A 12,814-nucleotide genomic window follows, 5' to 3' on the forward strand; every position below is an offset into this window, starting at 1 on the left:
CCTATACACCTGCACAATGGCAGCATAACTATGGGGATAAGTCCAAAAAATCCACGAGTCTGTGATGGTATTTACTGTACTGCTGATTACTAAGGTATACCTTTGTAGTGCTTGAGCTAATAGGTCTTTCCTTTTTCCTCTCTAGAGTTCACCTGATAGCGATGATGAAAGTAAGTTTCATTTTTTTTTAATTGCCATAGTTATGCACTTTTTTGTTAATATTTGTTTACCAAAGTCTCTTGGTGATCTGCAGGTGAATAAATGCTTTTGCTAGTGATGTGTCCGTGTTCTATGTTTTCTCCACTCCCTCCCAACTGGATGTCTGCGCAAAAAACATGGTGTTTCTGATCGATACTTGCAACCACCTATATTCCTTACCTTTATATTTACCTCAGATGCCAGATTGGAGCTGGACATTTTCTTAGCTGTTCTCCCACATGGTTTTAGGTGACACTGTAACTCCTTGTTGGATCTGTACAGCCCTAAAAGTGATAAGGAGGAGCAGCATATAAGCCTCCTCGCTGACTTCCTTTCTTTCGGTACCATCAAGCAAGGATCTAGATCTCCGCTCCCACATTAATAAAACCTAGGACTACTCTCAAAGATTGAACCTGTGTGCAAGGGAACAATGACTCCTCCTAAAACTACAGGCTTCAAACCATGTTACATCTGCAGAAAAAAAGATGTTGGGCACGCATGAGGTGTGTCTTTGGTGTTTGGGCCCTGATTTGGGACCGAGAAGGAAAGCTGTACTTGTCTGGACACAAGAAGTTTCAAACATGTGCTCCTGAGGTCTTCCCCATGTGAAGTCATCTTCCCATTCAAAGTCCTCTGGTAAGTCTAAACAAAAACACAAGACAGCGAAGTAGAACTCAACCCAGTCCCAATATTCTATCTAAAAAGAAGACATAAAGCAAAACTGTGTTGGTCATTCTCCCTCCTAATCTCTGTTTTTAGAATCAACCCTGTGGTTGGCCTGGAACAACCAAAGTCTGGTCTCACTACTGCAGAGACCTCCTCAGAGGTCTCATTATCTTTTTTAACTCTTACTCTGACCAAAAGTTGGCAACACCCAGAGATGATGGTGGGGATGCAGGTGAATTACCCCACGTCGTCATGATGAACATCTGTGTATAGACTTTTGAAGAGTGTGATTCCTTTGCTGGGGTGTTTCGCCGAGTAGCAGCGGTCCTAGACTTACAGCTGCCTTCTGTTGAAGTCAAGACAAATATCCTTACACAAGTTTTGCAAACTGGGCTAGCCTCATCTGAGGTCCTGCTTCTGTTGAATGAAGCCCTTATTGACACCTTAAGGGACACTTGGCCTAAACCCTGTTCTTGCCTCCCAATAAATAGGCGGGTGACATGATGCCACAGACTGGCACCTTGTTGTGACCCTTATTTCCTTAGACATCCTGCTCCTCCGAGTCTGTTGGTCCAGTTTCCACCTGGCAAGTGAACCCCCAACTTGTTTCCTATGATGTCCAAAATAATTTATGCTGGCTTTGATATTACTCATTAACTGGGACAGGCGGCTGGCACCAGTGTGGTGCTCAGTCCCTCTGTGTGAACGTGTTCCACCAGTTTCTCAGGACACATATAAGGCTGTTATGTGCCTTTAGGTGGTATGCCTGTTCAGCGAGAAAGCTGAATTGTGCCTTGGAACATTTCAAGAAGAGTAAATCCATGCCATCTGTGCCTTTTCAGCCACTGCCAAACAGTTTCCTTACTAGTTTGGAAAATTCCACAGCTACTCCAGGGGTTTGGGGTACAAGTAACTGCAGTTTCCACCATCTGAGCACTTCTCCAGTCGCCCCTGCTCTTTAAAGGCCAGGGATGCGGATCTGATGTGCAACATTCAGGTCACCATGGGCAACAGTCCTCCTAATCCCACTGCAACAACTTCCAAGTCTCTTTAGCTTGGTACACAACTACTTAGTGGAAGGCAGAGCCCAGTTCCGTCTTTCGGCGTTGCCATCCATCACATCCAACAGATCGTTCGGCAGTGCTATGGCCCACCATATATTTCTGCCTTACTCCATCGTCCTCTCATATCAGAATGGTTCTCATAGGAGCATATATTGATTATTTTGCAGGAGATGCACACTAGGCTCTTCAAAGGAGCCATTAAAAGGGTTCTGAACTCTGATATAGGAACGGGTTGGTATTCTCACAATTTCTTAGTGCAAAAGAAAGATGCATGGTTGGCTTAGGCCTCCTCTCATATTTTCCCTCTCAATGTTCATGCTAGCTTAGGGTCAGGCTACCCTAGATACGAGTGACTGGATGGTCCCTTCAACCTGCAGGAGTTGTATTTTAAATACCCGTGCTGCAGTCCCACAGACATTATCTGAGGTTCAAGGCATGTCTAAGAGCTTTTCCCGTTTGCTGTGCTCTCCTTCGGCCTCATCGGTGCCCCTTGGGTGTTCACAAAAGTGATGGCTGTTGTTGCTGCCCATCTTCTTAGGTTAGGGATACCAGTTTTCCTCTACCTTGACCGCTGTCTGGCTTGCTTCAGTTGGTTGTTGACGACCACCATCGGACATTCGTTCAGATTTTCATCGTACCCGACTCTTGCAGAGATGTCCCTTCATTGGAGCTGGTTTAGACACTGTACCGTTCATCCTCCTGCGTCCTTTTTTTTTGTCGACTATGCCAGGGCATATGCAGACTGCAATGGAATCTTAAGCTCCAACTGGCCCAGAACCAAGGAAACTTGGCAGATGCAATTCAGATTTTGGGAGAAACTATGCATGATCTGCAGTGGTGGCTGATCGACTGCAGTTGGACCAGCAGTAGACCTCACTCTACCCCAAACAGAGCTGCATCACCGCTGGTTTGTTGTGAACATTTGGGGGATGTGGAGATCTGAGGTGGCAAAAACCAACTCCATACTAACGTGTTGGAGTAGCAGGCTATTTGTCTGCCGTTGAATCCTTCCTGTTGTCTATCAAAGGGAGTCTGGTGCAGGTCGTCAAAGATTATACCACTGCCATTTGTACTGCAACAAGCACAGCCAAATGGTGCCCTGGGCCTTGTGTCAAGAGGCCCTGCATCTGTGGAGTTGGCTAAAGAGTCCAGGCATTTCCCTGCAAACCATCTTGCTGGAGTTTTGAATGCCTGGGGGCATGAGCTCAGCTGCCAGCATCTGGCAGATAACAAATAGCATGTGCATCCTGAGCTGGTGTAGGGTGTCTTCAGGCAATGTGAAGAATCATGGGTAGAGCTTTCCGTCACCACTGAGTGTGCACGATCATTGGTTTTGCGAATTAGTGTTAGATGCATGTGTGGTTGTAGATACACATGCTTAGCATAATCCCACAATTAATGTTGGGCTTTGAAGTGTGCAAGTTTTTTAAAGAAAGTCTTTCAAGTCACGATGTAGAGTGACTCCTCTTCTTGCTAGTAATGTGCATGGGCATCAAACACATTGTTAGATTGTTTCCTTCAGCCTTTGGGTTTGGATGTGTGCTCCTCTGTTTCAGTTCTACACCATCGTTCATTACTTTCTTAATTACTTTTGTTATTATCTTGATCGCAGATGTTTCTCTCTACATTAGTTAAGTACATCAATGTCAAATTTTTCTGGGTGACTCGTGTCCGCTGCATCCCTATTGGGCCTTCGCCCTTCTGAATGCAATTCCTCGCCCGACGTTCCCTACAAGAAATGTCCACCACACGATGGAACAACACCTTCCCATTTTAGTCCTTCAACTCCACCAGGTGTGTAACTTGTGCCTTTCCCCCAAACATGAAGAAAGTACCTGAGAGGCCTGCAAACCTTATCGCTCAAAGAACATGCTTAAAGGTTGAAGAGCTTGATGCTTCGAGATGTCTCTACGCAGCGCAGAGAAAACTCCAGAACAAGAAGTACAGGCCCATCCATTTGCTGCTGACGAGGGCACCTTCTCTTCAAGATAGCTCCAGTTCCGACATGGAGGTGCAAGATATCCCTCCAGGGCAACACAAAGTCTGCACCACAAACTTCAGTGACGCAAACGACATTGGAGCAGGAAACGTACCTTTTTCAAAGCATCCTTTGGAGATGGTGGAACCAGTGCTCGAAAAACTCCAGCAAGAGTTGGATTTACGCCAGGAGCACATAATGACACACCCAGACGTTGGCCGTATCATTGTGAAACCTCCTTATTCAGGGGTACAAGCAAAGAGACAATTCTCTTATTGAGGAAACCTTAGAGGGTCCCTTTCCTCCAAAGAAGAAGGAAGACAAGGCTACCAGTACACTGTATCAGCCCATCACGTGTGCCCACTGTGCACCACACTCAATCACCACCTCTTTCTCCTGTTCACGCCACAACAGATTCACCTCAGGGTTCCCTACATTCAGACACAGGAGATGGAGGGCCGGTGGGGGGTTTGGGACTATGATCAATATTCCATTTTCATCACACCGCAGGATGGTCCATGGGACTCGTGTGATGCAGATCCACCAGTAAAAATTGACACAGATCTCTAGCCAGCCAAACCCTCTCCCCCGATGACACTACCACCTACCATGACCTCATAGGTAGGGCAGCTGCATTCCACAAGATCCCACTGCACGCGCACATAGCCTTTTAGAGGTTTTTTTTTTGTTTTTTTGTTTTAGCGCTCTCTTCTACTCTGCTTTCTCCACAATATATGCCAATGTTAAAAGGAATGCTCAGGCACATACAAGATATTTTCAATGCTCCTCATGGCCAGAGTCATCACACCCAGAGTTGATTAAAAAAAAAAAATACAAACCATCACCTGTCGACTCTACATACGTCAAAGGGCAACTTCCACCTCTACGAAGCTGGCTCTTCGTATAGTGGACCAAATTGAGATGCACTGTGGAACGAGTCAATGCAAGCCCCAGAGATACCACAGGGGCACAAATTACATCACAAACACGCTTTTGTTAGTGTGGTCAAGAAGTTAGGCATATTAGAGGGTACTGTTAAGCATGTAAGGCACACACGTACAGTAAGTATGACAACACACTCAAAGAAAACCGACACCAATTTATAAAAATGACAAATACTTTTATATAAACTTCAGTATCACTAGAATCGGGCGAGTACTTTTCGAGTTAGGAATTTTCAGAGTTTTTAAGTTGAATAAAAAGCACTGCATACAGGTATAGTACAGCGACTTACTGGTCCAATCTCCTGGACTTAAGGTAAGTAGGGGACAAGGTCCAAGGCCACATCAACAGGTCACACCTAGCGGCACTGTGGCAGCTAGGTGCAGTTCAGCGTTGGTTGCCCCATGCAAGTCTATAGGGATTGATCCGGTTACAATTTGTTGCAGGGATGGACTGGAAGATCTGTCCAGGGGAACCCCCGGGGAGGGTGCGGGGGGGGGTGGGCACCCTTGACGTCCTCTGGCATGTGGGGAACACAGTCAGCCCACTTCTCCTGTGGGATGCGGGTGCAGTGGTGTCTTCTGCTGTTGGGTCCGGTGCTGGAGTTCCTTGTGTTTGCAGGGGGCCCGCTGAAACAGTCTGCATGCGTAGACTGGAAGTCCAGACTGACCAACCCAACAAGTGGTCTCAGATCTCACGAGGCTGGGAGTCCTGGGGACAACCTTGGTCTGGGGCGAATTGGTGCAGATGTCCTAAGGCATCTGGTCGTCGTCTCCAGGTCCCTCGCGTTTGATAGAGGGTCTGCAGAGGCAGACTGCAGGTGCCATTGGGCAGTCCACAGTGGGCAAGCCCAGGGTGGGCTTTGTCTCTGGAGGTCCTGGAAACCACTCTGGCACAGTTGGCCCACTTTGGTTCGGACTAGGCAGCTCAGGTGCAGTGGTGCTGTCTGGTTTTTGGTGGTTCCAGGCCTCACAGTTCTTTCTTGGGTGCCTGCAGATGTAGGGGAGCAGCTCCTCTACCCCAAGGGAGTTCTTGGCCATTTACAGAGCACGGACAGCTTTTTGGGCTTTCTTGGAAGCTGCAGCGGCAGGACACGTCAGTTACTCCTTGAGGACCAGGTGCAACTGGCAGGGTTAGCGCGAAGTCAGTCGTGCTCCTCGGTTCTCGGGTTCAGCAGGCTTCTTGTCCACTTCTTCTTGTGTCCAGTGAAGATCTGTTTTCCTGTTACCAGGGGGTCCTCTAAATACTCAATTTAGGTGGTGTTACGGGGAGTGAAGGACAGCCAATGGACTACCTACCCTTGGGGTCACTACACCCCTCCCCCTAGATGACCATTCCTGTGGTGAAGGGTCATCCCACTGTCCAGAGTTCCTAGATTCCACCACACACAAGATGGCAGATTTTCCTAAGCTGTGTGCCCTTCAGACTGGTTGCTTTAGGAGTGTGTCCAGCCTGGAGGGACGTTACGCTCTTTCATAAGCTAATTTTCCTGCCTGTCCAGGTGGGCCCTGGGGCACGTGGGTCGGCATCTCCCTCCTAGAGAGGCCAGATCTACATGGGGAAGGAACACTGGCACTGGGGAGCTGGTTGGCAGGACCCAGTGCATTTCAGTCAAAGTTGCAACTAAAATCGGCAAAAAAGTGTGTTTTGGGGGGGGATACTGCAACCAGAACCCAGCTTTCTGCACCACCTGACTCCCTAGTCGTGGCCACAGCCAGTAACTGGGCTCTCTCTCAAATGTCTGGTGACACTCGCCACCAGAAAGGGGAAGCAAGAAAATTGCTGCAGCAAGTAAGAGTTTTGCTCCACAATCGGCCAGTCATTGGAGAAATGCAAACGCAATTGGACTTTTGCCACATTATGACAGGTCCACTGGGATGGAGATGGTACAATATCTCTCAGAGTCGCATAAAAAAAGGAGCATACCAGATTGCCTCAGAGGGAAAGCTCTTATCCAGCACTATGATGCGCTGCGCCCTTGATGCTGCTGACACCTCAGCCAAAGGCATACATTTTAGTGTCTTCCTAAGACATGCCTGGCTGAGGGTGTTGTGGTTTAACCTGAGGTTTAACAGAACCTTCCGGCTCTTTCCATTGACGGGGGAACACCTTTTTGGTCCCCAGGTCGACACCCTCCTAGGAAAGATTAAAAAGGATAATGAGACAGCTAAGTCCATGGGAGGGGTTGAAGACTCTATTTCAACATGGCTCCTTTTGTCATTCCTCTTATCGAGGAGGATCCAAAACCACATCCCCAGAGACCTCCACCTCCTACCAATATCCCAAGGCACAGACCACCATGCCCAGGTGATTTTACGGAGTTTCTTATAGAGGCAAGAAACCCAAGACAAGAGGCAAGGGTGGTTTCACCAAACAGTCTGTCACCTCCACTAAACCCTGACTTATTTCCTTAGTTCACATAACGCCTGTCAGGGGGGAGACTACCAGGGCTCTTTCCTGCCTGGGGGATCATCACATCCCACCAGTGGATGCTGAATACCGTCCAACATATGTTGTTGCCTTACTCACTCCCACATCTCCAATCATTCCACTTTTCAAACACAAACTCTCGCTAGAACATCCGTAGTTGTTCAAGGAGGACATTCAGGCACTCCTACCAGCAGGTGATAGCCAGAGAAGCCGCTTTTCACAATGTCTAGCTTCATAGGGGCCCCATTCAGCAGGACTTTGTTTGATACCCTAACGTCCACACACAGGGCTATCTAGTTCACCCCCAATGCTCCCTGGCATGCGTCGTCATGCCAACTAAATCTTTAGGAAACCAGTTTGCTCTAGGGTTATCTCCCCTAGAGTTGACAAAAAATACAAAGCTGCTCCTTCTGATCCACCATATATAAAGTCTCAGCTCCTGCCAGATTCCATTGTGGCTACGACCACACCTAAGTGAGCCAATAGTTAAGCCTCAGGGGACTCTTCTCCCCCGAACAAGGAGAGTAAAAAGATAGATGTTGCAGGTAAGAGTATGGCTGCACAGGCTGCTAGTCACTGGAGCATCGTCCACTCACAAGCCCTACTTGCAATATATGACCGTGCTCACTGGGATGAGATGGAGGAGCTCCTCCAGTATCTCCCAGATGAGCACTGCAAAAGTGGACAACAGACTGTCACAGAAGGACAGACAATCAGTGTCCCCTAGATGCTACGGACACCACTGCACGTTGTAACACTAGCATCATTGTAAGAAGACATGCCTGGCTTAGATGCACAGGTGCGACAAACTATGTTAAATATGCCCTTCGATAAGGAGCATCTTTTCGGCCCTCAAGTGGACTCCACCCATGAGAAGCTGAAAAAAGACACTGAAACCGCAAATGCCATGGGTGCTTTACAATGTCCCTCCCCAAGAGGTACTTTGCGTGACCCCACATTCCGAGGTGGTTACAAACCAACAGTCTCGGAGGTCTCCACCTCTCAGACCAGGCAGCCTTCAAGCTCCTACTCACATGTCTTCTATAGAGGTTAAAACACACAAGGTCACTCCAATTGTCACAACTCATCAGACAATATGGTAATGGGCTCTTCGCCATCACATACACTTACTGGCAGAGTATCTTCCAGGAACGGATGACATTGCAGACCACTTCAGCAGGATGCAGCAACAACTCCACAAACAGGAACTTCACCCACTTGCCCTTCAAACCTACTTCTGGAAGTGGGGCACACCTCAAATAGATTTGTTTGCCACAGCAGAATACGCAAAATGCCAAAACTTTCCATTTCTAGTGTTATGAATCGGGCAAAAGTCTGTCCTCACAAGATGCTTCCCAACAGGACGGACCTTCTCACTCAAAACCAAGGTCAGGAATCCAAATTCAAATCACTCAGCCTTGCTATATGGCTTTGAGGTCATAGTTTGGTTTCCTGGGCCTCCCTGCAGAATGCATGGACATTCTCAGAGAAGCACGTAAACCCGCTACCAGAGCTTGTGCTGCAAAGTGGAAACATTTTGTTTGCTTCTGCCAACACATTACTCCCATTAAAACTACTGTTCAAAATATTGTCTGCTACTTGCTTCATCTATAGAAAGCAAATTTAGCGTACACCTCTATTAGCTTTCATCTCCCAGCCATAGCAGCATACTTACAAAACAGGCAACATACATCCCTCTTTAGGATCCCAGTAATCAAGGCATTGATGGAAGGTCTTAAACTTGTCATTCCACCACAACTGACCCTTGCACTATCTTGTAACCTAAACATTGTCCTAACCAGGCTTTTGGGTCCTCCTTTTGAACTACTTCACTCATGTCCTTTTCAGTACCTTTCATGGAAAATAGTTGTGTTTTTTTTTTTTTTTTTTTTTTTTTTGAGTTGCGGTCACATGTCTCATGAGTATTAGTGAGCTCCAGGCCCTAACCCTGGCAAAACCATTCTTCCAAATACATGGGAACAAGGTGGTTCTTCGCACCAATCCAAAAATTCCTCCCTAAAGTGGCCACTCAATTCCATATTATTCAATCCATTGAGTTGCCTGTCTTCTTTCTGCAACCTGACTCAGTTGCCGAAAGAGCCCTTCACACTCTGGAGGTTAAGCGTGCAATACTGTTCTACTTTGACAGATCTAAAGACTTAAAGACTAAACAGCTCTTTGTAGCTTTCTCACTACCTCATAAAGGCAATCCAATATCAAAGAATATCCTAGCTAGGTGGATAGTAAAATGTATTTAAACTTGTTATGCTAAATCAAAAAGTTTACTTCCTGTTGCTCCCAGAGCGCACACTTCCAGGGGGAGGGGGATTGGAGCTGCTTTCTGTGGAAATATACCCATAGCTGACATTTGGAATTCAGCTACATTGTCCACACCTCATACATTTACAAAACAATACCGTATCGATGTGCTTGCACAACAGCAAGCCAACATAGTAGGCCAAGCAGTACTAAGAACACTTTTCCAGTCAACTGCAACTCCCACAGGCTAGCCACCGCTTTACGGAGGGACTGCTTTACAGTCCATGCAGCGCATGTGTACCTACAGCGCACATGCCATCGAGCAGAACATGTTACTTACCGAGTAAGGATGTGCAATTAGTGCTGTCGATTCACGTGTCCTCCCTAGACTCCTGTGGACTTTTTTCCCCTTATACTTGTATATAGTTACATTTGCATGGACATCTTTCTCTACTTCCTTTACACTCCTTTTCTCACCCGCCTGCGAGGCAAACAGTCTAACAAAGGAGTTGATGCCCTTGCGCAGTATCACTGAGAAGGAGTCACTTGATCCTGTGACTTGAAAATACTTCTTAGAAGGAAAACAATTTCCAACATTCCAAACACAAAACTAGATGGCAGGAGCAATCAGAGCATGTGAATCCAGAGCACTACATGCCATGAACAGATGCTTACTGGGTAAGTAACAATTTCCTTCTGGTGAATATGCAGATACTTTACTGCCCTCCTGCCACCCTGTTCTGTTGAGTGGCCTCTTTTTACCATGTGAAAAGGTCCCAAGTTAAAAATCTGCACACTGATATCGACAGTTGTTAGTCTTCTGAGGGTGCGATAAGTCTTGAGCAAGACACTTGACATTAGCTCGCAGGGGTGGCATTTTTATGTGGCTCTGTCCCGTCAAGAGCTGTACAGTCAACATGGAGCCGTCTGCCATCACGCAGGAGCACTGAAAGATTTAATATTTAGGCTTTTTGTTAGTTTGCAATGACTGTCCCTTGAAATACCATGATATTTGTATGTTTGAAGTAGAAAATGTTTTTCAGCTTGTTAGACACAATCTCTTACTATGGTGGGATTAGAGAGGTCAAAAGTTTATTTTGCAATAACATTAATCCTCCAGGAAACTGGAATGTGTGCTTTTTATTTTGAATGTTCAGCTAATATTCTCATGTTAGCAAATGCTGACACAAAGTATTTAAACTAGGTTCTGCATTTGAGGGTTTTTATACTGATTATCATAATTGCAGATTTTGCAGCATGAATCCTTTTCTGGATTCATAATTTTAATTATTCTGCCTCTAGTGGTTGGATCTGGAATTGTCTTTCTTGGGGAATTTTTGTGTTTTGGTTATCGACCACCATTTGGTGGTATGCCCATCCCCTGTATGATAAACGGTGCCCCATATGTTCCTGTGCGTAGTAGCAATCTTCAGATTATTTTTTCCACTGTTGGGTTTGGAAGCAATGGAGTAGCTTTTTTTTTTTTTTTTTAAATGTATCAAGCTTGATCAAGAAAATCAACAGTCTTGCTGAAAAAAGAAAAGAGGACAGAGAGGAGGAGATCCTTCTCTACAGCTTCCCCCCCCCCCTCCCCCATGAGGGATCTTGCCTGAGCCAGCCACTTAGTTGGCAAATGAGCGCAGGTAGGGGATACCTAAGATACATTCTCTAAATTCTTTCCCAAATGCTACCACAAGTTTACGCAGGGAGACCACCACTAAGTCTGTAATCTGTCTCCCAACGGACCCTCCGGAGGAAGACTGAGGCCTGTGCCTCATATGTGTTGAAGACCTCAAGGGCACGTCTAAGACAAAGGCTGCAACAACACGCTATGGCCAACCAAAGACCGCAGTTATCGATAAAGGACTTAGGCCTGTTCAGTGACACCATTGAAGAACCTGAAACTGCACATGGCAGGTAGTCGGATGCCGAAACATGCACCACAGATGCTGAGAGAAGTGCTGGAGAAGAAAGCGGTGTTGGACATCAAAAAGAGGACCCAAAAGGTAACAAAAAAACTGAGACGCTGAACATTCGAAATCCTCAGGAAAAAATTCCAAGAAGACGGCCTCAATGCCAAAAACATCGACTTGAAGATCAGCACAAACTAAAGAGGCCCACGGATCCTGAGCGGGGGATATGTAGACAGCCAAAACACTGTAGAAACCCTCTACATCAACACTTGCGTGAGAGGGTTTGAAGGAGGGTGCAAAACCCTCAACGTCGAAAGACCTTCACTAACGCCAAAAAGAAGGCAGAGTAGGCCGAAAAGAGAAGACTGGAGGCCAAAATGGTGGTACTTTTATAAAGAGAACTTGAATTTGAAGATTCCTTGAGGGAATTTCAAATCCCGACTTAACCTTCAACAACGAAGATGATCAATCCACCTTGGAAGCTCCTGCAACACCGGAGTCACTGAAGGGAAGAGCTAGAGGAGTTCCGATACAGAGGAAGCTTCAATAATCAGTCCTGGATCGAAATGGATACAGATTCTGCAAGGTAGGTGTTGGACATGTATCTCTCGGGGCCTCCATGCACTGATGACCTCCATGTACAGTAGCCTTATCAAGATGGCTGCTGACACCTGTAGGGTACAACTGGTGGAAGAAGGATACTTGCTTCCTTTTGGAAACCGTAATGCCTGCTTGTAGGAAGTTGGCTCTGTATGTGCTATTTCAAAGTAAGGAATAGCATGCACAGAGTCCAAGGGTTCCCCTTAGAGGTAAAATAGTGGTAAAAATAGATAATACTAATGCTCTATTTTGTGGTAGTGTGGTCGAGCAGTAGGCTTATCCAAGGAGTAGTGTTAAGCATTTGTTGTACATACACATAGACAATAAATGAGGTACACACACTGTAAGGAAATGCCTCCTTGGCATGGTTGCCCCCTGACTTTTTGCCTTTGCTGATGCTATGTTTACAATTGAAAGTGTGCTGAGGCCTGCTAACCAGGCCCCAGCACCAGTGTTCTTTCCCTAACCTGTACTTTTGTATCCACAATTGGCAGACCCTGGCATCCAGATAAGTCCCTTGTAACTGGTACTTCTAGTACCAAGGGCCCTGATGCCAAGGAAGGTCTCTAAGGGCTGCAGCATGTCTTATGCCACCCTGGAGACCTCTCACTCAGCACAGACACACTGCTTGCCAGCTTGTGTGTGCTAGTGAGGACAAAACGAGTAAGTCGACATGGCACTCCCCTCAGGGTGCCATGCCAGCCTCTCACTGCCTATGCAGTATAGGTAAGACACCCTTCTAGCAGGCCTTACAGCCCTAAGGC

General features: G+C 46.6%; 1 protein-coding gene across 2 annotated transcripts in view; it reads left to right on the forward strand.

Moving 5' to 3' along the window:
* Nucleotides 1-12,814, forward strand: part of PTGES3 (prostaglandin E synthase 3) — an 87,260-nt gene that overhangs the window by 48,972 nt on the left and 25,474 nt on the right. For both annotated transcript variants that reach the window (XM_069230762.1, XM_069230761.1), the window contains one exon: nt 146-170. In XM_069230762.1, coding sequence (XP_069086863.1) covers nt 146-170 — 25 coding nt within the window. The remainder of the gene's footprint in view (nt 1-145; nt 171-12,814) is intronic.

This window comes from Pleurodeles waltl, chromosome 4_2, assembly GCF_031143425.1.
Source record: "Pleurodeles waltl isolate 20211129_DDA chromosome 4_2, aPleWal1.hap1.20221129, whole genome shotgun sequence".
In the NCBI taxonomy this organism is placed as follows: Eukaryota; Metazoa; Chordata; class Amphibia; order Caudata; family Salamandridae; genus Pleurodeles; species Pleurodeles waltl.